Source organism: Pagrus major, chromosome 14 (genome assembly GCF_040436345.1).
Source record: "Pagrus major chromosome 14, Pma_NU_1.0".
In the NCBI taxonomy this organism is placed as follows: Eukaryota; Metazoa; Chordata; class Actinopteri; order Spariformes; family Sparidae; genus Pagrus; species Pagrus major.
The window spans coordinates 11,192,935-11,218,439 of record NC_133228.1 but is presented as its reverse complement, the minus strand read 5'-3'; the positions used below and the strand labels follow the sequence as shown (position 1 = coordinate 11,218,439).

At 41.9% G+C, this 25,505-nt stretch overlaps 2 protein-coding genes across 5 annotated transcripts; both read right to left on the bottom strand.

The window, feature by feature from the left end:
• Window positions 1-111: 111 nt before the first annotated feature.
• On the bottom strand, window positions 112-13,484 carry LOC141008459 (fibulin-1-like). Of its 2 annotated transcripts, XM_073480834.1 has the most exons (17): window positions 13,305-13,484; window positions 12,903-13,011; window positions 12,086-12,221; window positions 11,774-11,927; window positions 10,273-10,341; window positions 9,958-10,047; window positions 9,427-9,564; window positions 9,146-9,283; window positions 8,922-9,065; window positions 8,674-8,796; window positions 8,396-8,521; window positions 7,631-7,750; window positions 7,419-7,550; window positions 7,208-7,331; window positions 2,866-3,008; window positions 2,346-2,486; window positions 112-2,215 (listed from the first exon to the last, which is right to left on the bottom strand). In XM_073480834.1, the coding sequence occupies exons 1-17, from the start codon at window positions 13,372-13,374 to the stop codon at window positions 2,076-2,078; spliced, it is 2,097 nt and encodes a 698-aa protein (XP_073336935.1). In that variant the 5' UTR covers window positions 13,375-13,484; the 3' UTR covers window positions 112-2,075. The 2 variants fall into 2 exon arrangements, with proteins under 2 accessions (XP_073336935.1, XP_073336936.1); XM_073480835.1 differs by lacking the exons at window positions 112-2,215; window positions 2,346-2,486; window positions 2,866-3,008 and adding an exon at window positions 6,053-6,914.
• Window positions 13,485-14,903: 1,419 nt separating this feature from the next.
• trim24 (tripartite motif containing 24) lies at window positions 14,904-25,213 on the bottom strand. Of its 3 annotated transcripts, none has more exons than XM_073480995.1 (20): window positions 25,131-25,213; window positions 24,497-24,801; window positions 23,833-23,951; window positions 23,598-23,745; window positions 23,223-23,355; window positions 22,902-23,018; window positions 22,570-22,684; window positions 22,342-22,488; window positions 21,776-21,890; window positions 20,933-21,099; window positions 20,569-20,814; window positions 19,527-19,649; window positions 19,284-19,431; window positions 19,129-19,186; window positions 18,716-18,842; window positions 18,315-18,604; window positions 17,680-17,791; window positions 17,352-17,426; window positions 16,869-17,030; window positions 14,904-16,727 (listed from the first exon to the last, which is right to left on the bottom strand). In XM_073480995.1, the coding sequence occupies exons 2-20, from the start codon at window positions 24,768-24,770 to the stop codon at window positions 16,152-16,154; spliced, it is 3,252 nt and encodes a 1,083-aa protein (XP_073337096.1). In that variant the 5' UTR covers window positions 24,771-24,801; window positions 25,131-25,213; the 3' UTR covers window positions 14,904-16,151. The 3 variants fall into 3 exon arrangements, with proteins under 3 accessions (XP_073337096.1, XP_073337098.1, XP_073337097.1); XM_073480997.1 differs by having other exon boundaries at window positions 19,527-19,589; XM_073480996.1 differs by having other exon boundaries at window positions 20,963-21,099.
• Between the last annotated feature and the right edge of the window lie 292 nt (window positions 25,214-25,505).

The following is a 25,505-nucleotide window of genomic DNA, read 5'->3' as shown; positions in this document are numbered from 1 at the left end:
ACATCCTTTCAGTTTTTAGTTATTCTGGAAACCTCAGTTATGCTAACTAAAAGATGGCCTGTTTAGTCTGCAGTGCGAGAGGATTGGGCTCTTTTCAATCAAAAACACGAGTACAATTAACCGCGTGGTCTTTATTATTCACAGATGCTCGTAAAGTCTCATGGTACAAAACACAATCAATGTTGAAAACAAATCCGCAATTCATTATCAAATGAAGCGTGAAGCCTCTGGTCTGTCAAAACAGATGAAAAGGAGTAAATATAAAACAGTTCCGCAGGTCAATCAACAGTCTATAATAGTGGCACAAGTCTAAACCCAAGTAGACAGTGGTTAAGGAGATGACAGCACCGGGTTAATCTATTGCATTATTTCGTTCAACTCTTGTAAAAGGCATTTATTTTTCAACACATCTAGGGTCGAGGTATCAATTGAGGAATGAGTCTTATTTTGGCATGAAAAATAACTTTTTAGCCAATGCGAGTAGCGTTGCTTTATGGATTGATGTTGGCTGTTTTGTTGGCTGGTCTACCACTTTGGTCTAGACTGAAATATCTCAAAAAGTTGCTACAGACATTCATGGCTCACACATGATGTATAATAACTAATAATTTTGCAGATCCCATAAATTCTCCTCTAACGCCTCCATGAGGTTGCAATTTGTGGTTTCAAGCAAAACGTCTCAACAGCCATTGGATGATCGCCCAGTCGCCAGAATAATATGTTGGCATTGTACGTTTCTGCAAACCAAAGATATGGTACATTTGTATGATTCATACATATCATAACAACAGAGCTACAATACATGTCATATCACGGTCACATAAATGTATTTGAGCTGACTGTCACGTCCGGGGAGGTCGATGGTGGTGCCGTGACAGTTAGCCAAGATGGCTGCCAAGTGAGAGACCACAGTTCCAGATGGCGTTCTAACAGTTGTGAGCGTAAAACCACAAGACAGCGTAACAATTCCCAGCTCTGTTTGTGGTGACAGAAACAGGTAAACCTAAACTTAACCGGACCAAAAGCACAGCGTAGTCACAACATAAAATTGAAAACTGAACCTTAAGAAAGGTCCAATGCCAGCATTTATTCTGGCAGTTGGGTGGCAGATGGTGTGTCATGAAATAAGACATTCATAACACTTTATATCCCCTCATGATGAATTTTAATAATTTCGATGATTCCTTAAAGCTGCTATAGGCATTATTTTCTTAAAGACAGCTGCATCGAAAAAACAGAAAGGAGTTGTGCAAGTGTGGTGACGTAGAGAGAATGCTAACTGAATGGACAGGAAGTTAGCTAAAATGACGACAGCGCTTACAGCAGCTTTAACTTCTCATTTAGTCATACATTTAAATTAACTGAGACTTTGGTTTTTGACCAAATGCCTGCAAAATTATCAACATTTCCATTAGCCTCAGTTATGCTTTATGTTTAGCGCTAATCAGCAGGTGTTAGCATGCAACAAACTGAATTGAGATGGTAAACATGGTATTACACCTGCTAAACATTAACACTGTCACTGTAAGCACATCAGCATGCTGACATTAGCATTTAGCTGAAAATACTACAGTGCAAGTAAGGCCTCACAGAGCTGCCTGATTGGCTATAGGCTTAGTCCAGTATGTTCTGATCATGTTTTCTTGTTTTATTGGTAGATATTATGTTGAAATGACAAAACAAGACTAACGCCCTGTTTTCAATACATTTAAACCATTTCAAATGAACCAAATCCCATGATTTATCTTATCTTGCACGCAACAGCTTTAACATTTGAGCTGTTTATCAATGCTCAGTGAGATAAGTGCAGCGCCTTCAGATATTCCAAACTGCATTTAAAGCAACATTATGTAGAAATTGGCCTTTTGTGTGAGTTGGCGCCCCCCACAGTTTCTGAGTGGATCACAACTATTGTAAATACAAATCCCAGTTCTGTAACACCATTCACCCTGTTACAAGACACTGTACCATCAACATGATTTTGTTTAAGGTAAAAAAGTTACATAATGTGGCTTTAAATAATATTTGCCAGGTTATGTGACATATTGCTAATGCAGTACACTTCTTAGTTCAGCTCAGAACCAGAACTCAGAGATGAAGACATGGATCACCACAATGTTGCGACGGCTAATGAGCCCTGAGATGACATAGTCCATAGCCACCTCCAACACAAGGTCCCTGGGGCCAATGATAGGTCTCACCTGCCGGACCACACCTGAGGGAGGACGCAGACTGGGATTAATGACTGAAATTCAGTTGCTGCAGAGATATGAATAAAAATAATGTATTTCTGTGATTATTAATTAAAGGATTTGATAAAGAACTGACAGCCTGGTTCCTCTTACCGATAATCATGCCCTGGTGGGAGCGTTTCTGTACGTCAAAAGAGAACTGGTCGTCTGCAGCCAGGATTTTAAAGAAAACATCGGTGGCACCGGGTGGAGGGACAGGGTTCGCCGCTGCAGCAGTCCGCAGGAAAACTATATCTGATGGAGGAATTGGTTTAAAGTTTCTATTAGTCTGATAGACGCAAACCACAAAGTGCATTTGGGGTCTTCAAATGAGATAATTATGATATGATTAAACAATTGCTTTGTGGGTTGAAATAAGTAATTGAATCTGATGTGCTGTGGCAGGTTGGTAGGCGGAAAATTGTATTTCAATGAGGCTGCGAATAATGTTTGAATTTGCTATTACAAGCTACTGTGTGAACCAGAAAAAAAAGTCAGATCCTGCCACTAAGCGTTCTGACCTCACAGGGGTCAAGCTTTTGGCATTATAACAAAAAAAAGTCTCTTCCCCTATTAAGGTCCTCTATACAAACACATCTAAAAGCTAGTTTCTAAGAACTCGCTGTTCACTTACCCTCTGGTCCAGTGAATTCTCTGAAGGTTGGGAGGGAGAGGCCAGTGTGGGTGATGAGCTGGGCAGGGTCGTAACTGCAGCCGACGTCATCATGTTGGCAATCCCTAACACAACGTAAATTGACCGAAGCATCTTGTCTGGACCTGAAAAAGGCCCATGGAAAGGAAGCGAGATGAGAGGAGAGAAGGGCATGGGGAGAAATACATACAATCTGAAGAAGAAGTGTGAGTTTCCCACATTTTTTAAGGTACACAGTATCCAGCAGTATTCAGAAGAAAATGTTTTGACCAAAGCTCCACAGTTGAGTTGAGTGAGGAGAACCTGGCAACACCTGAATAGCCCCATAGACCTCCTTGGTTAACCAAAGACCGTGTGCATTAAAAGGAGGCCAAACCCTGATTCCGCAACCTGAAATCATGTTTTTGGGGTTCCCCGACGTGAAGACAGTAGCGCTTTCAAACATAGCCTCGAAAACTGCAAAGGGAGCAGAGCCATGTAATTAGCAGCAAGCAGGTGAGTCCAAGTTGTTCGCTGAGCACGAAGCCAAAGCCACAGAGATGATTGCATGGTATTCTGCACCAGCGAAACGCCACCAAGGAAAAACAGGATGGCAGAAAACCACACGAGGGTATGTACAGTAAGAATGGATGTCATTTGAGCGATCCAATGACATCATCGTCACATGGTGGACTAAGGAAAAAGATCACAACTTTGACCGAATGGAAAGCAGATTATCATCATAAATTATCATTAATTATAATTTCTCTATTTTCTCTTTTGAAGATTATTAATTTAGCATTCTGGAAAAGTAGGTTATATAATCCAAAGATTAAAGAGAATAATTACAGCATATATTTAATATATTTGCATTTTCAATCAGCTCTGATTGGACTCCAAAAACCAGCAGGAGGGAAGTGGAACAGTGGAAAATTTGTCTGGCTGCCTTCATCCAGCTGACCAACACAGCAACTGGCCTCTTAGTATTACTTACAACAAATTAACTGATAACCACCCAATACCAACACTAAACGCACCATCCATCATACGAGCTGTAATGCTGCCCCACCACTAATTGAGCCCCCATGCTGGCCGAGCCCCAGGTGCCCATAAATAAGTGCCACGCTTATTTTTCTTGCTATCCGCTAAGGCGAGGCCCGTTTGATCCTATGGCGAGGCCGCTTGGAACAGATCATAGGAAAAATTGGTTTCTGCATTAGAAATGACCGCAGCGGAGGAAGCACGAGAGTAGCGGCAGAAACCATAGCCGGTGCGTGTGTTTGTGCTCGGGTATTAAAGATTGAAAAGCCATTTTTAACTGTCACTTTTTAATTCCAAACACATAGAAAGTGCACATGGAGAGAAGCTGCCGCACAGACATGAGGTGGAGGGAGCTGCTATCAATACAAAAGAATAATCCTGTCATAGTGTTGTAGAGATCTTCAACAGCTAATGGGCCCCATCTAGTGGTACAATGCCCTAATATTTTTGGTATATTCTGCTATATCAAATGCTAGGATAAACAACAAATTGATTTCAAGAAATGAATCCCCCAGACCACATTAGGCCTATATATACATATTATATATATAAGTCAATATATATATATATATATTGACTTAAGAGTTAGATGACAAGATCAATAGCTACAACTCTTGTGTCTGCATTGAATATGAAGCTCCAGCTAGCTTAGACTGGACGCAGCTAGCTTGACTCCACCCAAAGGTAATAAAATCTGTCAACTACGAGATATAAAGTTAAAAACTAAATTTACGTCTGTTTTCTTGGAGTTGCGTGTCAGGCCATTTCTTAGCCAGGCACAGTGATTTCTCAAAGCCGTTTTCCTGTTTTCAGTCTCTGTGCTAAGCTAAGCTAACCGGCTGCTGGCTGGACAGTGGCGTTGTTTTAGCATCATATGCTAGAATAAATGCCAAAAAAGGCATTGGGTGTTGTTCTACAGATTAAAAAAAAGACACACACTACACACTACATATACAAATGCAATTGTATGTTGTTGCTTAATCATCTTCTATAAAATAACTTTACTACATTTTAAGGTAGTTTGGGCTTTCTCTATGGTTGGGAAATGTGCTAAATAACTTTCTTTCTGAGAGTCAAGTGAGATGGTCAATACGCTACGCTGAATATCCTACAGAAACCCATTAGAGATTAGCATAAAGACTGAAAGTAGTCAGCTTGGCTCTGCTTAACCAATCATTTACTATAAAATAATCATTTTACTACATTTTGAAGGAATAGTTTGAGGTTTTTTTGGATGGAAATTACACTCATTGACTTTCTTACTGAGAGTTAGATTAGAAGATCAATAGGCTAGCACTCCGCTAACAGTTAAATGAAATTAGCATAAAGACTAGACTTGACAAGACTTGTTTTTGTGTTTTGTGCTAAGCTAAGCTAATTGGCCGTACAGTAGTTTCGTTTTTAGCATACAGACATGAGAGTGTTTTTACTCTTCTCATAAATTCTTGGACAGAAAGCAAATCTGAGTACTTCACACAAGGTTGAATTATTCCTTAAAATGATTCAGAATTTTTTCACCACGATTATCAAAGTAAGCAGGTTTTACTTTCACAATCATCCATTCTTTTCTCTATGAAGTATTCAGTTCTGGCTTTCCATCTGTAGCTCTAACTGATATTTTGATTGATACAATGAGCAGAGATGGGCAGTATTTCAATTAAAATACGTATTTAATTACTTCTGCTTCTTCCTTTCTATAGGGCAGAAAACACTCTAGAATTTATTTTTTTTAAACAATTAGCCAAATCAGCTTAGCCTAATTAGTTTAGACTATTTTGTTGTAATGCTCTGTTGTAATGCTATTGTTTTGTGCCTCTTGCATTCATTAATTTGTTGCATGTAATGAACATAGGAATGTACTTACACCACTTATATTCAGGAATCTGCTAAATGCCCATTATTCGTCTGAAAGCATCACTGTGCCCTAACTGTTCAGTCCCTGCAGCATTTCAACAGGTTTTTACTGAAAGAAACCACTCAGCATGCACCCCTGAGGTTGCAGCCCTTCATCTCCAAGATGTTCTGATTGGCAACCTTCAGATCTATGATGCGGTGAATTAGTGGAGCTAATCTTTTCATTGCACAATAAAAAAACTGGATTAATAATTGACTTAGTGTGGGGTTAATATATCACAGACGCAATAAAAGGTTAACTTGACCCAGTACAAGGGGATTTATTTGTCATTATACAACACAGGGTTGCATAACGAAATGAGTCGGTACTCCTTCTAGCTCCACAAATGTAGAACACTGGTCCTATGTACAATTACATGTGCTCTCTGGCACTGGGCAGGTATATATAAAACAGGAAAGGTAACGGGTGGAGGCTGAGAATTAAAGGGGACATTTTATTAAGTTATAAAAAATGTAAAGTTTCTTTAACTGACCACTGCAATTCACCAATAATGCTGCTGTTCATCTCAAACTTTAGGTGAATTATGTAGTGTTTTCCCACTTAACAAGAACAATATATCAGCCCCTTAATAACTGCATAAAAAGGCAGATGGAAAGCCGGAGCTGTGGGTATAAAGGAAAGGATGGATGAAAAAGAGAGTCAACATTACAATACATGAGTGGTGAGTACACAATAGGGACAGACATCAAAAACCATAAACAACATCTAATACGGAAATGTTCTCGAGGGCCGGATGGACAGCTCGTGTGTGACAAACACTGCGATCTTGGCCATGTACAGATGTGCCGTCCCGTAGCGAATCAGCCTCATCTCCACAGTCAGAAAGAAGTCTCGGGGCGCATATAAGGCGCGACGCAGTGAGATCTCTCCTCCGTGAGCCTTCTGCTCCACGACAAAGTATCCCTCCTCGTTTCCTGAGACTATGTTGAACAGCATTTTGTCTCCGGCCACAGAATTAGAGGCTCCCATCCGGAAAACATCAGCAGGGACGGGAGTGTTGGTGGGGAAGCTGATGTTGTAGAAGGAGATTCTCAGCGGGAGCGAGAAACACGACGCAGGATCCTGCTCGAATTCGCAAGCTACGCGCTCACAACGGCTGAAAGGGAAAAAACGAAAATGCTCATCGGATGGAGGTCGGAAACCGTTACATACATGGGTGGAAAAAGAGGGAAAGGAAAGAGAGAAGGAGTGATTGATGCTGGAGGATGAGAGAGGGCCGAAAACTGCGGCAAATGTCAACAGCAGGGTTAGGGTAGACAACACATCACAATAAGTCAAATAAGAAAAAGAAAGAAATGAGGACTGAACTGTGGACATGTAAGATGCATCATGCTCAGCTGGGGACAATCAATTATCTTGTTTCACCAGCTCCTAATAATCAGCTCTCACCCTTTTGATAAATGCCGGAAGTTCGGAGGACATACGAAGGACAGGCAGCGAAATCCTCCCTGGATGTTGAAACAGCTTTCAGACACAGAGCAGTTATGGCTCCCTGCTGCACATTCATCAATGTCTGAAAAAACATGGGCGAGGTGAAGGTTAGACATTTAATAGTAATTTAAAACTCAAGGGAAAGGGAGGAAAAGGTTCGTCCACTGACCTTGGCATGTGCGTCCATTGTGGGCGATGGTGTAGCCCGCAGGTGGGCAGGTGCAGTAAAAACTTCCCGGGGCGTTGGAGCAGCGGTAGGAGCACACGTGACCTCCAGTAGGCAGAGCACACTCATCGATGTCTAAGGGCGGAAGAGAGTAAAAGTGAGTGTCGCAGTTTTTGGTGAATAATTACCCACCGTTGAGTCCTTCACAACAGTACCTTCACATGATATCCCATCAATGTCACTCAGCTGGTAACCACGGCGACAGTAGCACTGGTAGGAGCCATAGACGTTGGCGCACTCTTGGCTGCAAGGGTTGGCGTCACACTCGTTGACATCTGCCAGGATACAGGCACAGATACAAGTCTACATTCATTCATAGATTTCTTTTTAGCATCGCATTAAAATGACTTACAAGTGAAATGCGTGACATTGATCATCTCGATACAACGCCCCCTCGTGGCAACGGCACTCCCTGATGGCAGTGCCTCCCCCAGCAGGGCAATGCACCCTGCCATACTGCAAAGACTGTTCTGTGGGGCATTCCTGAGCAGTTCTTGCAGTGTGACAGGGCGTATTGTTAGTCTGGGAGGTTACTTGGTCTGCAACCGTCTTTTGGGTGGGTGGTGTGCTTCAACTGGGTCCAGGCCAGATCAATGTACCCTGCCATACTGCAAAAACTGTTCTGTACTGGCCTCCAAATTGTCAAGGTGTCAATCTGATTGTGGGCCTTGCTGGAACAAGTCTGATCCACGGAAGATCCAATCCACCTGAAAACCCACAGGACTAAAAGGAGCCACAACCAATGCCCTGGTGGCAGACATGGGTGGTGCGCTTCAACTGGGTCCAGGCCCAGGACCCAAGGTTTCTAAGCATTGCATTGTAATGTCCCTGCCAGTCCTTTCAGTGTTGTGGCTGATGGGTGTACATATATACAGTGTATCATGTAGCTCTAACATAAGTCCAATGAAAAGTGATTTTACCTTCACAGTTTCTGCCGTCGTGGGACAGTTTGAAGCCAGTGGTGCAGCTGCATGTGTAGGACCCCTCTGTGTTGTCACACTTGTGGGCGCAGAGTCGTCCGGGATAATGCCTGCACTCATTGATGTCTAAAGTCCACAGAGGACAGACAATGAATTTACCAGAGAGCCCAGCACATATCTCATATATAAGCTGAGACAACATGAAAACATATTATTTCATGGCTGATGTGCACAAAATGTTCCAACTGACACAAAAAGACAGTGAATTCCTGCTATACCTTCACACAATCTGGTGATACTGTTGAAGATGAAGCCAATTCTGCATTCACAGCGGTATGAGCCCATCAGGTTAACACAACCGTGGGCGCCACACACATTGCCTGCACGACACTCATCTACATCTGTAACATGAGGGAGAGAAGTTACATCTCATTAGTTTGGGGAAATTAAGGTGAGACACAGTGAGAAGAAAACACAATTTTGGAGACTTTCAAACAGAATATCGGTTTATTTTGACAACACCTACCTTCGCAACGTGTGCCGTCCTCAGTTAGATGATAGCCTCGTCCACAGGTGACTGTGTTCCTGCGACAGGTGTAGGAGCCTGCTGTGTTGATACACGTCTGCCCATGCGGGCATGGAGTGGTATAGGCCACACATTCATTTATATCTAATGAGAAAACATATTTAGCAAGTCAGCTCACCCTGTGGATGTTTTTCCATGGGTTTTCGGTGTGACATCAAACTCACCAATACAGCTGCCGATAGCGTCCTGAATGAAACCGTCTGAGCAACTCTCCTTTGGGTGGCAGCGAAACGAGCCGGCTGTGTTGGTGCAAACAAAGTCTGGTCCACAGTTATGGGTCCCCAATTTACACTCATCTATGTCTGGAACAGGAAAAGAGGAAAGAAATCAAGCATAATATACTTTACATAAATTCTGTTTTACATGAAATATCATAAACTATCGGTCTTGTCTTCAGATAGGAAGGATTTAGGTGTTTTTTTCTACAGTGCTCCTGAATTGTTACCTTGGCAAGCGTTGTCGTCTTTGAGTTCATACCCAGTGCCACAACTGGTTTCCCTCTGACAGCGAAAGGAGCCCTCTGTATTAATGCAAACTTGGCCGGTGACACAGTTGTGACTGCCAGTAAGACACTCATTAACATCTGAGGAGAAAGACATCAACTTGAAAATAAGAACATCAGTCAATACGTATAGTGTAGTAATTTTGGTGGAACTGTGTGTACGTACTGCTGTGCTTTCAGCTAAATGTTAGCATGCTAACATGTTCACAATGACAATTCTAACATGCTCATTTTCAGCAAGTTTAATGTTTACCATGTTCACCATCTTAGTTTAGCATGTTTGCATATATAGAGGTTTATAGGAATGTCATTAGTTTTGCAGTTATTTGGTCTCAACTAAAGTATCTGAAACATTAAAGCTGCAATATGTAAGAATTTTGGTTGAAAACATTAAAGACTTAAAGACTGAGATAAGAAATTCCTGATTACATTTAAGATTTACGGTGAAGTTGGACTTCTATTTACATTACTTACCCTCACAGTTTACTCCATCTTTGCATAGTTGATAACCATCATGGCATGCACATGTACCGTTACCTACGCACAACTGGGAGCAATTGGAGCCTGAAAACAGCAGAGAGACACATGAAGAAGAAGAAGACATCACAATGTACAGTGTGTAGTAGCTGTACTCTCAATCCCATTTCGCCCCCTCGGTGCCACGCCCCTGGTCCGAGATCACAAGAATCATGTCACTGGCTGATGGAAGACAAAGCCACAAAGAGTCTAAGCCTCTTACAGCTCTAATTATAACAAAGGAGACTACTTTGAGAAATAAAGGTGCCAAACCTCTACAGGCGTCCGACTCCACTGGAGGCTTCGCAGTAACGCTGGCCTCAGGCTTTTCTGTCACTGGTTCTATAGAAGAAAAAGCCTCATTAAAACAAATTATGAGAAAATATTCAGCACCTTGTTTCACAGTATGACTTCTCAAATCTCTGCGGCAAGAAATCGTGTGTTTTTGTGCTCCCCACACGTTTGTGTTTTTCACCTTAGGGCACTGGAACACCATTTGGCCCCGAGTTACCATTTGGCAAGGTGTCTGCAGATTAGTCTTGTGAATACCCCTGTGACCTAGACTGACTCTCTGGCAACAATCTGATCCACAGCTGCCACCCCAAGGCCATTCATTTTAGGCCCTGCTCTCTCTGCTCCTAGTAACGCTGCCTGTTTCGATGTATTCACCTCTTTTGAAAACTTTACGAGCGTAAACAAATCTCAAAGAGCTTCTTAGAGTACATATTTAACGGTGTGGTAATAATTTTGGTTTAAAACAAACAAAAATTAAGTGAAATCGTCAACAGAATGTGAGGAAATAACAGTTCTGACATCATGTCAAAGACATCGTGCTGCAGAGATGACTACTGAAGTTGGCCCCAGCTTGTTCGGTCACGCAAACTCCCAGTCTGGACCGCTAACTGCATGGCTAACTGGGCAAACTATCTCACATCAGTTACAGTTAGCAGCAGTTAGCGGTTGCTTTGGTGATATGCTGCCCCATATTCGTTTGGATTCTTACATATTGCACCTTTAATATGAACACATTTCGGTTCGCCAGGTTGTGAAAAATTTGGTAGCTGCGATAATTTTCATCTGGCTCTGCTCGTGGTCGTGCTCAACGGCTGTTGATCTGATTGCCTGAAGTTAACCTGTTATAGACTGTAACAGACAGATGGTTTGTCCAATCACCAAAGTATTTTTTGAAAGTGCCTTTGTCTTTTCAACAAACCATCTGGCACAACAGGTTAGTGATAAATACAAATGGACATGGACGGGGCCTCTGACGTGGGGGAACACCAGGTCAGTTGGCCTGTACCCAGGGTCATGAGAGGGCCAAAAAGTGCCCAAAAGGTCCCTCTAGACCTTAAAATAATATGGTCAAGGATGCCAAATTTCTAAAAAGCCAAAAAGTCTGCAGGTGTAAGTGTTAATAAGAGGTTAATAACGGGATTTAGGTCTCGCTCATCTGCAATATTTTCCTACGAATTAAATATCAAACAAGTTAGTAACAATTTTACAACCTGACAGTTCTTTTCGGTAGCTTGTAACCGATCCCTCAAGCCTTACGAATCTTTATTAATCATTAACAAAGCTATTAGTTCCGATTTACTAGAAAGCGGGACCAAATCATGTTGTGCTACAAGTCATTTGGCCCCTAATGTGTGCAAATGACCAAGTGTATTGATTGTTTTAAGTGTCGCAGCCAGTCAGTAGCCATTCCTTCGTGATAAGAGTGGAGCTAATCAAGACACAGAAGACCGAAAGCACACGATCGTTTAGATCTTCTCACCGTTATCAACTGGTTTGGTTTCCTCTGTTGCGTTTTTGCCGCAGCAGGTTTTAGCTGCAAATGCACACTGTCTCCCCAGCGTCAAACCTGGGAGCTCGCAGCTCGAGCCCCGGCTCGCTGTCATCAGGCCGAGCACACAGCAGTCGCAGCACATCTGAACAGGAGGGTGAGACAGTAAGAACAAAATCTTATCTTAAATGTGATTGTTCCCGCTATTTATTGATTTACAAAGGGCTTAGTGTTTTGCCTTTGTGTGTAAGAGTGAGGAGACGTGTAAAGGTTGAAGATATTGACATTAGAAAGGAGGAAAACCTTAGAGATTTTGGTTTCCCAGGGGTCTCCTTCGAAAAAGGGCCTCTCGCAGGCCCCTTGCCCCTTGGCCATCTTGACGCCATTGTCACAGAGTTGGTCTACTACTGCTGCTGCACAGCACTGCTCCTGGGCAATCCTGAAAATAAATGGCAAAAAATGTAGAAGGAAACCTCATCCAAAGCAGAAACTGCTCTCTTTGCTCTATGAGGTAAGAGCTGGATAAGAAGCATGTGAAGAAATCCTTAGTATTTACATTAGATACAGTGGATCAAGTGGATTTCTGTCGTAATACTTTTCATAACAATAAGTAACCGACCTTATATTAAAAAAGTTGCCATGGATAAAAAAAACCTCTGTTTCCCTGCCTTTCATTGGCAAATGTTCCCTCCACTGACCTCCATGTGTTGACCAGGTGTTCCTCTATTTCATCAATCACCACCTCTGTCTTCTAACAGTCAAACAGGGGCCTTTAGTGTTAAAATGCTCCAGGGGGCCACTTTACGCCTGCACTTACTGTGTAGTTATCCTCCCCTGCAGTGGGATGGATGGTTGAGGACTGTGGAGATGATTTGGGGCTTGAAACCCCGAGGGGGAATTTTCTGCTTTTAAAAATGCCATCACAAACGCTGGCCTAGGATACGCACATTTCCTCATGCAAAACTCCAACATTTTGTAACTCAGGAATACCAAGAAGATCAATACACTGTAAATAAACACAGCAAACTTCACACATTCCTCTCTGAACCCACTGTACTGACCCTTCTTTGGTCCCTGGGCCCCTTTTTGAGACTCTCCAGAGAAACCAGGTGTTGCCTACCTGCAGGTGTGGGACGAGGAGATGAGGTGGAGGATTGTACAGTCTTGTCCTCCCAGGGCCCGTTCCCTCCCATCCTGACAGCACTCTAGTACAGTGGGAGGCTGAATCTCTGATGGCATGAGGATTAGAAATAGACAGAAGAGGTATGAGGCGGCACAGAAGATGGAAAAAAATTGCCATGCTGCCCCTGAGTGCCAGTGGCTGACTCAGATTTAATTAAAGTGGTCTCACACTTCGGTCTCAGATAGACAGCCACTTTATAGAAAGTAGGTTGAGCGTCTGCAGTACCTCACGTTTAAAAGTCCTCAAAATAAACAAGCTTGTAGAAGTCATTTAACCACTAACAGTTTCATATATACTCAAAATCTGCATCTCATCTCCAAACTTTAGCAACGTTCCTACCTTGTCCATGCAGAACTCCGTACAAAAAAAACAAAAGTGTTGACCAGTGTGCCATCGGACTCTGTTTCATGTATCTCCCCCCTCGGATCGTCTAAATTTGGCGATTATACGAATGTATTGGAGGATCGGCGGCTGAACTGCAGCAGTGGACTATGTGTGTGTCCGACAAGAAGGAGAGCATCTCAGTCAGAGCGGCGGCAGGAGAGGCAACACAGATCTCACCGCCGGGGGGAAGGTTGGAGCTTTGGGGGCGGTGAGGGCGGGGTGGACGGAGCCACGGTTAACTGTCTGGGCTCCTGAATAATACAAACAACTGGATTTATTTTTGTGTACAAAGTCAGTAAAATATGTAGTTGTTGACTGAGTAGAAGATAAATAAGCCGCAGAAGCTGTTAGAAAAGTTTAAAAGGTATGGAAGCCGTATGCAGGCAAAAATAAAACAAGACTGAAATAAGCCCGTGGAGTTTTAAGAAGACAGTTTCAAAAAGTATGGAAGCCCTATACAGGCAAAATTAGATATAATAAGAACAATGAAATAAACAATTACAAATAATAAGCCCAGTCATTCTGGCTTTTAAAATGTCTTAAACCACAACTTTGTAATGTGTTTATTATTATTATTATTATTATTATTATTATTTTAATATTGTTTCAGTTTTTGAAACAAGGAAGTTATTTTCCAAACTACTAAAATCTAATATTGAAATTTAAATTTAAAAAACAGGGAATAATAATAATAATAGAATTTGGCACAACTCCATCTACCAATATATTGGTCAGCCGATATGATCGACTGATATTGGCCTATCACAGATATATTAGCATATATATAGTGTCCGATATGTGCCAACAAGAAAACTTTAAAAAAAAATGTTTTACCAGAGTATAATGCAGAAAAAGCTTGGTTGGGTAGTTTTAAATTATTAAAGTTGCACTATGTAGTTTTGGGAAGAAATTTGATTCAGAAGAGAACTATCATCATTGATTTACTTTTTAATGCCTAAACAAACTTTTTTCATGACTGAATAAACTGAATAAACAAACTGACCTTAAAGGACAATAGTTTTATACTGTTTTACTGTTAATATTTGGCAGACCCTGCCACCTTTCTAGCTTCAAACAGTGTTCTGGGACCTTATTTTCCTCTGAGAACAGCTTGTTTATTCAGTTATGGAAAAAAATAATATTTCTGAGTTTGTATTATTACCTCATGTATATTCATAAATTCATATATTTTAAAATTTGGAGTGTGAATTTCTTCTAAATACCCAGTGAAGTTTATTTTGTGTGACAACCACAGCTGAGGGTTTTAAAAAATGCAAAGATCACTCAACTGTATATACGTATTCTGTATAATATTATACATTTTATACATAAGCCGGTATATCAGTATCAGTTTTTTACTCCTAATATCAGCTTTGGCAGCAAACCCAAATATCCAGATCGGCCAGGCTCTACTTGTGACCCCCTGTGTGGGTTGAGACTGTAGCTTTGGAAACACTCCTCAAAGCTATGAATAAATTGAGTTTTTCATGGTGCAGCATGTTGAATTATACATTTAAAAAAACAGAAAAAAGATGACAATATTGAAAGCATAAGTCAGATCTACATGTAACCCTGTTTATTACAAATATTGTAAATGCAGGTATTTTTTATGCTCAACAGTTCATTTACAGGTCTTGTGTATCCTCAATAAATAAAATAAAATAAAAAAAAGATGTTAGACAAATGGCTGAATAGTGAGTAGTCAGTTTTTGACATACAGGAGAGTTTAGCTATTTGAAGTATCTATAATAAAGTGTTTTCTCCTTAATGCCATGGACAAATAGAGTGCCACTGCATGCTTTTTTAAGTCTGTCTGAGACAGACTAAAACAATTAGGCTCACCTAATCTTATGCAAAACTAATCATGCAGCAGCAGGGCAAGGACTCATTTGTAAAACACTGTTGTCACAGGCTGATGATGAGAAAGTGATGATCATGTCCTTGCATTATCTAGGACTGATAACAGTCAAGTCTGAAGAGTTGTTCTCCTGATAGAAACCCACAAGGCTGTTGGGATTTGGGGGATAAAAGGGCCTCAAACTAGCAACATAAAAATGAAACATGACAGTTGCAAATCATTTTCGTTCTTAAAGGACCAAGCAGCATCATTTTCAAAATGCCACATTTGTCAAGGGGCTGTTTAAATCAATAGCACAGATAGATGTGGCACTTCTGTACAAAAACTACAGTACATACAGCAGCCCTATTCATTTCATTCATAGCATTAATACAATACTAATAATAAAATAAAATAAAAAACAATACTATTGCATTAAAACTATTTGTTTATGAGCCAAATGGCTAGCACATGTGAGCTCAAGTCCATTAACGCAAAAACTGAGGCATTGTTATTTATACTAAGACATCTTACATGCAATTCTAATCCAAAGTCTCTTTTTGTTCTCATTATGATTGCAGCATTTATGCCTTCAGTTCATGGCATTGTTATGTACAAGTGATAAGCAAAGTAACTGATGATAGCTTACACAACGATCCTATCAACAAAGAATATCTTTTGTGTGCTTTTCAGTGTTGTCATCTCAGAAAATAACCTTCTGTGTTACAGTAAAAATGTAACCTCTTTCCAAAAGGAGCTTTATTTGCTCCTCTCATTGTGCATCTACGGCAGGACCACTACTAAATAAGTCTATTTAGTAAAGCAGTACCCTTTGTTCCTATTGCAAATATAACATTTTACAAACAAAATGTCTGATTGCAGCAAGGTAGGTCCCCACTGGGGCCACTTCTGTGGAAGACTAAAATCATCCAGCAGTTTCAGCATTTTGTCTCTGATGTAACCATCTATCCCTCCTTCTCCTCTTTGGCTGTGTCTGCAGGAGCTGACTCCTTCTCCTGGGTTTCAGCAGGATCTTCAGTCTTGTCCATAGAGAGCTGAGGGTTCTCCTCTTTTGCGGAGCTGGAAGCTTCTCCATCTTTTGTTTCACTTTCATCAGCAGCCAAGCTTTTCACCTCCTGCTCAGGACTGTTCTCTTGCTGCTCTGCCTCCTCTGCAGGAGGCGAGCCTTCCTCCTTGGCTGTTACCTTTTTGTCTGTCCCCTTATCGCTCGTATCGATCGCCTCCTCCTCTGTTTCTGGCTTTTCTTCCTTTGCCAGGGCTGAAGTTTCTTCCAGAGGAGCCAAGTCCTCTTCTACAGGAGGGATTCCTTCTCCCACAGGACTTTGTGGTTTATCGTCTTCAAGGGGGGCAATTCCTTCCTCCATCATCTCTTCCTCTTCTTCATCTATCTCATCCTCCAAAGGAGGGATCATCTGTTCTTCCCTCCCACCAGGGAAGACTTTATCTGGGTAGACTAGCTTAAGCTGCTCCTCAAAGTAGTCCTCCAAGTACAAGCCTGCACTGCCCACTTCTGAGGTCGCCTGTACAGGCAAAGCAAAGAACTATCAGTTATATAAAAGATCAAATTCACATTTTGACAAGACATACTATGTTACAATAAAGTTTTTGCAGATAACTGGTTAATTTCCCAAAAGATTAATGTTATAGAAACTGACGTTTACCTTGTAGTACTTTGCACAGTTGATAAAAATGAGCCTGACGTCCGCGACAAACCCCTCCGGACAACTGTAGCATTCAGCTTCCCCCAACTTTGACTCAAGCCTCCGCTTCACTATTGACAAATCCATTGGCGTCTTGATCAGCTCTTTGTACCTTCTTGTCTCCTACAACAGAAAAAACAAAGTCAAAGTTGAGCACCTAATAAAACTGTCATGAAAATCAGATTTTAAATAGCCGCTTTCAAACACAATTTTTATGCTAAAACACAGCTGCAATTCAGTGTCATGTCACATACAATAATTTTGCTGAAAGATTTCCCAGATTTATTCATTTGTGGTGGCAGTTTAACCCTTTCAATATGAGCTAATAATGATTTAAAATAACACGAAAAGCAATATTTTTTTTAAAACCCACATAAGAACACAACTTACTGCAACTGAGCAGGTTTTTTTTTTTATTGACAAATACTAAATTCAATAACTTACTGATGGAGTAGCAGGCTGCTGGAAGTCAGTGCTGAAGTCATTGCAGAACAGACGTAGTAGCAGCCGCTCACACCTCTGCACGTCCAAAAAATAATTAAAAAAGAGGAAACATTAGATCTGACATTAACTTGATCATTTTATGTGTCTGTCTTAATGAGATTAAACGTGTTTGGGTACGGTGACCCTGATGCTCAAAACAACATTTCAGAAAACACAACGGCATGTCAGAAAACAATAGGAAATGTTGTGTTTTCTGAAATGGTGTTGTGTTTTGGATGATCATAAAACAGAACAAGTCTCTAACTAACAGCTGAGTGTGTAAACATACCCTTCTATCAACAGGTGGGAACCCCTCAGAGGCGGGGTCATCCTTCCTCTTGCAGTCATACTTCATCTCAGGAGAGATGAGGTCGCGGCAGAACGAACAGAACCACTCGCCACTGTGGAGAGAAGTCAGCACAGGAAAGCTGTTAAGGACAGATGCATGGACTGGCTGACTACTGCTGAATATGATCAATATGGTAAGTACTGTCAGCACAGAACAGCCAATATTAGTCACTGACAAGACCCATAGACCAGGTTGTCAGAATCCCCATCAGTATACATTTTTGGCAAACTACTCCTTTAATTGATTCTTGTTCAGTAAAAAGATAAGGAAGGATAGTGATCTATGAGGGACTTCCTCCATGAAAATCAGACAACTAAACGATAACTTAAACGCTGTGGTGAATAAGAACATTTTATAACCTGATGTAGTGTGGTTTGAACAAGAAATACAGGAACTGCAGTACAATGACAGCACATGCAAAAGTCCCGTTAACTTTTTGAGTTGTTTACAATTCATTTCAGATGTATCAAAACTCTCTTAACAAACCTTTGAATATCACAAACTAATATTCCAGCTGCAATAAAGTAGAAAGCCTAACCTGCATATTACTGTAAAACAATAGACCAGTCTCTCACCTGGGGGACTCATTAAGAGTTGGGATGTGACAGGTCAGATGGAAAACTTTGGGGCACTTGTCACAACAGAGTAGCTCCCCTCCGTTCTGACAGACGGCGCACCAGTCCTCGTTGGGATCTTCCTCCGGCTCTGCTCTCTTCTCAGACTCTGGCTGCCCTGCGGGTTGAGGACGCTGTTCTTTCCCAGCTTTGGACTCAGATCCAGGCACTGATGCTGGGGCAGCCACCTTTAGCTGCTGCCGAGGCTTTGACTGAGCCCCGGTGCTGCTGTCTGGCAGGCTGGACTGCACCTAAGAAAATGTAGGATATATGACTAAATATTATTATTTTTTTAAATTTCAAACAAATTGCTATGTTTCTAAGACATTCTGGACTGGATTTAACCAAAGTCATTCTCTTACAAAACGAACTTCATCCTCATCCTCTGGTTCATCCTTGATGACTATAACAGGCCCGGGGGACGTCCTTCTTCGTCGCTTGGCTGAAGGGGCAGACGGAGGCTCAAAAGTCGGCTTCCAGGACGTCGTCCTTCAATTAAGAGATTGCAAGAGAGAAGGGAAGATTGTGACCATTATATAGTTGTAAAAGACGAAGCAGCATTTCCAACCCATCACTCCTGTTAACAAGCTCAGATTCATAAGCCAAACAAAATAAAGACAAAAATAAATCTGTTACAAATAAAAAGCTACTAGCTTGAAGAACTGTGATGAACTACGAAGGCATGCAGGCTAAATAGTTAAACATTCAACACTCAGCCATTCCGCTGAACCATGGAGATGAGGAACTGTGATGAGGACAGAGTTCATGAACTTACGCTGTGCTTCTGTCTGAAGAAGACGGCTTGGCTAACGGAGAGTTCTGCCTTGCTTGAGCTTCAGAGAAGAAGAAGATAAAAAGCTTTATTTGAGATAAATGTTCACATAAGACGGGATCTTCGGGTTGTTGCTACATCAGAGCTCTGATAACAACCTGTTACGTGATTAAGCATGCTTGTCTTGTCCACAGTTGCTGAAGCTCCACTTGTAGCAAAGCTGGGTTTGGGGATGGAGATGGTGATGGAGGGGACGGGTCCAACAGCCTCACTCCTCTTCAGATAGGAGGACTCCGTCAGGCCCCGCTGTAGGAAACAATAAAAAACAATGCTCCATAATGCTTCATAAACAAATCAAGCACTTTCATGTGAGACTGAAAACTTTGTTGCATCCTCCCAACCTGATGTAGTGACGTCTGTGTAGCTGTTCCGGTGGACAGAGGCTGCGGGTAGCGGGACGTACCCTGCAACACATCCATGGGTTTAGGAGGGTAGGTCGAGCTTTGGATCAGATCTCTCAGAGACTAAATGTAGAAAAGAACCCAAGTTGAAAGAAAAGTTCAGGTTTTAAAAAAGCCAGTTTGTCATCATCTATAAGTCAAAGACATTCTCAGAAAATAAATTTATCTAGAAGCTGAAAGAAGACAATACAATCTGGTAGATAAACCAACTCGATTCACCCTCCATTTCGAGGCAAATGATAATCAAGTTTTAACGAAAGATTTACAACAACAATAACGTCAGAGAAACCTCAAGTGATTAAAACAAAAGTGGGCTGAGGACAGTGCTGGGAACTTCTGCTTCTGGTATCTGACTCTTTAGTATGCCCCGTCTACAGATACTTCCCCAGTGACAAGAGGCTCATGTCTGGCGTACAGAACATACAGTACATTCCACACATACATAAACCGATCAGCCACAACATTAAAACCACTGACAGGTGACGTGAATAACATTGATCATCTCATCACAATGCGATGTTCTGCTGGGAAACCTTGGGTGCTGGCATTCATGTGAATGCCACTTGACAAGCACCACCCATCCAAACACTGTTGTGGACCAAGTACACCCCCTCATCACAACAACACTACTCGATGGCAGTGGCCCCCAGCAGGACAATGTGCTCAGGAACAGCTCGAGGAACACAATAAAGGGCCCAAGGTGTTGACCGGGCGTCCAAATTCCCCAGCTCCCAATCTGATCGAGCATCTGTAAGACGTGCTGGAGCAGGTCTGATCCATGGAGGCCCCACCCCCCAACATACAGGACCCAGAGGATCCACTATAAAACACCCTGGTGCCAGACACCACAGGACACCCTCAGAGGTCTTAAGTCCATGTCTTGACAGGTCAGAGCTGTTTTGGCTGCACTAGGGGAACCTTCACAATATTAGGCAGGTGGTCATAATGTCATGCCTGATCGGTGTACATTGCACTAACTTACCTGAGCAGGTGTGAATCCTGTGTTGTGCAGCATGGATGATGTGGGGCTTCTGGGGTTGGGGTGGGAGTTTACGAATCTGCGTCCCTGTTGTCCCAAGTTTGGGGGGCCTTGGGAGGGGGAGGACCCACCGTGGATGGGTCTGGTTGGGGGCGGGGGGCCGGGAGGTCCTGGGAGCCTGACGTTTTGATACCAGGACCAGTGGTTGGGAGGGGGCTGCCTGTGGGGTTGCTGGGAAAGCTTGTCCACCTTGGACAGAGGAATAAATGCATAGATAAATGCAGAGTATTTGGTATGGTGGTATGAGTATAATGAAAGTGCTCTTTCACACTTATCAGTCTTAAAACAAATCAATTTGTCAAAGTACCAAAACTACTGGCTGTGGTGAAAACCCAACCTGCATCTGGAGCTGAGCCAGCGTGCTCTGTCTCTGCTGAGCTGCTGTGAGAGCTCCAGTGGGTGCCTCTGCTCTGGGACCTGCCTGGTGGTTGGTGATGGGCGGACGGGCAGGTCCCCTTTCTACTACCAGAGAGCCTGGAGAAAATAAGGAAATAGTTAAGAAATAAATCAAGAATCTATAGCAGTGGCATTAAGAGTTCATGCAGGTGTCCTCCGCCTCTCATAAACTTGATATTCCTGTTGAAAACTACTGTCTTGCGTGTGCTCAAACAAATAAAGACGATAATTGAGAAGGGTCGATTGTGTGAACTAAAAACACAAGATTAATAAAGTTATTTAGGTCAGAAGAGATTCCCACACTCGAATACAGAGAAGCAAAAAAAAACATCTATCTTGTTTATTTGACTCAAGAGCACACTGACAAATAAAGATAAAAGTATAGGATATCGTCATCAAAAAGGTTTCAACAGTGGCAAGCGCCGCTCTCATTACTGTGAACGACCATACTGAGGATTTTTTCCCCTTTATCTTGAATCTCAGCTGCTGATGTAGTTCGTTTATCATTTAAAGACTATCTCTAGTTCTGCATTTTTCCAAGTTATAGTCACAGTGTGCATCAGTGGCTTATAAGCTAAAACTGTAATGAACTAAAAGGAAATGTGTAGTTCGCAGTTATTTGCGCAGATTATGGGTTTTTAAGACACACTTAGACTTCTAAAAATCCGTCGTAAACAACTGTTATTCTAAGACAGCAATCGACACCCGTTGCAGCTTGACTTGTAGTGTAAGTTGTAGGGGACTCCAGTCTTACCGAGGTCTACATTGGTGGCCCAGAAGCCAGAGCGACACTGGAACCGCACAGAACTCTGAGGGACAATTGAAGGATTACAGCTCGCTCTCATCAGGTAGTGGATCTGATAAAGGATCTAGAAGACAAAAAGACAAGGACATTTCAGTCACTGAGGTCATTGCGGGTATTGTAGGTTTTTATCAAATTGCTATTGTTTTTTTTCTACAGTAACATAAGGTACATGTAACAACTAAACATTAAATAATGAAAAAAAAATTTGTTACACAGCTCTTACACTTTCATATTCACTCTTTGTTTTTCAATTGCCAACTACTTCTGCCTACTGAACGCAGACACACTAAGTCCATAGTTTCTTTGAAATATCTCCATAAAAGCTTTCTCTTTGTGAAAGGTTTTAGAAACGTATGCTTTTATTTATACAGTTTTGTTTCTATTTATTTGAACCCATTCATTTTATTAATTTTTAGCAGCAACACACAACTTCAAGCTCTCAATACACATTTTCTTCAGAAAACACAAACAAATAAATCAAGTTTAATTTGCACTGTGATGTTAAAGTCACTCACCAGTCTCTTGCAGTACAGGAGCGCTGTTCCACTGTGGCTGGCTGTGGCCCATTTGGTAAAACTGATGACGTGGTCCAGGTGCCTGCTCAGAGAGTTGACGTCCTCTTGCTGCTTCTTCAAACCCACCTCATGGTCTTTAGTCAGAGCCTAGGAGTAAATGTGTGAATGAATTGTCTAAACGTCACGATTGCCTTTGAACAGTAATTTTTCCAAACAGATTAAACTTACCTCAAGCTGGTTGACCAGAATCTTTCCCTTCCTGTTGATCTCCATAATCAAATTACAGATGGACTTCTTTATTTCATTAGTTACAGACTTCCGGTTTTCGTCAACTTGCTGGAGTCTGGAAGAATAAGTGGCAGAAAATGAATTTTAAAAATCATGCCTCACATGAATCCCATGAGGATTTTGAGTGCAATCACATTCTGCTAAAACTGCAGCTAAAACTTTGGAAGTCTGGAAAGATGAGTATTCCATGGGAACCAATTTGTCAAAATTATACTGCACAGAAATGTGCGTTCATCTAAAAAATAGAAACGCTAATCAAGTTCCAGCTTTACCCAGTGCTGATACAGGTGGACACTTCCTCAATGGCCTTTCTTTTCTCTTGCAACTGCTGTGTCATGTTCTCCAGGTACTGCCTGTGGTTCCTGTACGCGTCCTCCAAGAACTGGTAGCTACACACAGAGAACATGTTCATTAATGATTGGAAGCTCACTTTTACAACAACAGCTCTTGGTGTTCTAGTTTTCACCTAAATTAATCATTAGGTATTCTTATTTGGTAACAGACCGACACCGTGCATCTTTTGAAAGTAATAATGGAAGATAAACAGAAAAATACACTATTTCTATTGTCGAAAAGAACAAAAATATGCCTACTTGTGATCTTTGTGCTTAAGCAGCTGACAGTCTCGACAGGTGAGTCGGTCACACGTCTCACAAAACAGCTTCAGAGGCTCCTGCTTGTGGATGTCACAGAACACAGGCTTCTGTGTGGACATACCTACTGCTTCTGGGATACAAAGAGGAGGGACATTTAAGAACATAAAGTCAGCTTTTTAAGCTATCTCTCCCATCATTATCATGACTCACACATCCTGCCAGAGCCGTTTACCCGCTTGTCCACTTTGCATCTCTGGCAGGTAGACAACAGTGGTCCCACTCCTCTATACACTTGTTGAACAACCCTCTGAACTTTTAGGTTGAACTAATTGCTGAAAAACTGACATTTCCCTGCCCCATTCCAAACAATACCTGGAGACATCTCCTCCTTCTGGCGTATGGTGTGATCCCTGGTGAACTTGACCCTTTGGTGTGCCTCGATACACGTCACACACAGAAACTCCACACACTCCACGCAGTAACCTGTTGCCTCCGTGTTGTCCTCGCAGCTCATACACACCTATCGAAGGCAAAGATAAAGAACAAATGAAAGGGAGAGATCCCCACTACCTATGACCGTTGTGACATGACTGGCTCAAGGACCAACCTGGCTGGTTTTCTCCACCGTGCTGCTTGGCACCTCGGCAGAGTCCTTCACAAAGAAGTTATCCAACACGTCCATCTCCCAGCATTCCTGTCTGCATACCGGACATCGAATGGCACCCACTGGAATGAGAGAGCAGAAGCACATGTAAAAAGGTGTCAGCTCACAACTACTACGATTACTTTATTATTTCAAACAAACACAGGGTTGGGTGATACTTAGCAGCTACGGTGTTGATTTTAATAGAAGAGGATTTAAATAGGATACATGCACAGAGATGGTCAATAGGTAGCCAATGTAGTGACTTGGTGATTTGAGAGTAGTTATATGATATCATTATTAAAGTTTTGCCGAGCTGGTGTTGAAGGCTGCATTTCAGTTAAGCAACATACATTTCTGACAGCAAAAAAAGCACCAAACTTTTGTCACATTATACAAATATTGATATGTTTAGCTAAAAGCATCCTGAGATCGCAGTGTCATCATCCAGCCCCACATAGAAGTTATGTGACACTAAGCTCAAGGTTAAATTTTGGCTCATCACTGCTGGCAAGCCCCCCACTAGCTTCAGTTCTAGCTTGGTATGAAGAGCTTTCTTATCACAAGCTGCCACAGTGACATTAATCACAACTCGCTACAAAGTCCTCATATCAAACACTATCCTTACATGGTTTGTTGCTGTCGACTTGACCCTGCGAGTCACGCCTCGGGTCAGCACTCCTGAAAGGAGCAGGGAGGCACCTCTTGCAGAAAGAGTGGAGACACGGCAGCAGTTTGGGCTCTCTGTTGTGGAAGCTCAACTTGCAGATAGGACAAGTGTCCATGAGCCCGAAGGTGCCTTGCTGTTTCAGTCTCTCCTCCTCGGCTGGCAAACTTTCCGCCTCGTTTTCCACGATAATGACAATGTCGTCGTTGTCAACATTTTCGGCACTTTCATCCATTTTTTAGGGAGGAGGTCTGCTGTTTCCCGATCTTTCCAGTCAACCAATCAATGTAGCGTTGCGATAGGAAACAAAGGATAACGTTAGCCTATAATTTCCCGACTTAACAAGCCTGATAGGGAATATAGTTACTTACATTGTGCCTTACAACATCAAATACATAGTCCTTTCATCCTACAAGATGGCTTATCAAACTGTGCGATAGCACCTTTAGCTAAAGTCTAATTCTCCCCGTTAAAGGAGCTAAATTAGCAACGTAGCCTGTTTTAATTGCACGCATACAAGAGACAATAAATAATGAATTTTGCTGCTTGTGGCGGTTCTAATGTGAACAGGCGAAACATAACAATGCAAACTCACTTTGAAATTATCAGCACGCTACAAACATAGTGTTTATACGCTCATATGTCCATGGGAGAGGCAACCATCTGGGAATTCTTAACTCAAAACATATACCATCTACTACCCAGAGTGCACCGCGATGTTTTAAAGCTACAGCGCCCGGTTTGGGCCAAACTACATCTGGAGAAGAGCAACTTGAAATTTTATATTTTGTAAACAATTTCCCGTGACATGTGATTAATACGGATCCCCAAAGTAAAAATGCTAACTATTGTTATTAACTATTTACTAATTATTTAGACGTGAATGCTTTAGACACGTTTAAAAAAAAAAAAATCACATTTCTTTTTTTCCTGACCTGTGAGGGGCTGATCTTTCTGCCAGGGAGGAGTC

Excerpts from the sequence above, each read along its gene's own strand:
- LOC141008459 (XM_073480834.1), bottom strand. The coding sequence starts at position 13,374 with ATGAAACAGAGTCCGATGGCACACTGGTCAACACTTTTGTTTTTTTTG. Across the intron at positions 11,928-12,085 it reads GGGAAACCAAAATCTCTAAG|ATGTGCTGCGACTGCTGTGT; the intron begins GTTTTCCTCCTT and ends CCTCCTGTTCAG. Across the intron at positions 9,565-9,957 it reads AGATGGAGTAAACTGTGAGG|ATGTTAATGAGTGTCTTACT; the intron begins GTAAGTAATGTA and ends CTTTCTCCTCAG.
- trim24 (XM_073480995.1), bottom strand. The coding sequence starts at position 24,770 with ATGGATGAAAGTGCCGAAAATGTTGACAACGACGACATTGTCATTATC. Across the intron at positions 23,746-23,832 it reads CGGTGGAGAAAACCAGCCAG|GTGTGTATGAGCTGCGAGGA; the intron begins GTTGGTCCTTGA and ends TGCCTTCGATAG. Across the intron at positions 21,891-22,341 it reads TCCTGTACTGCAAGAGACTG|ATCCTTTATCAGATCCACTA; the intron begins GTGAGTGACTTT and ends TTTGTCTTCTAG.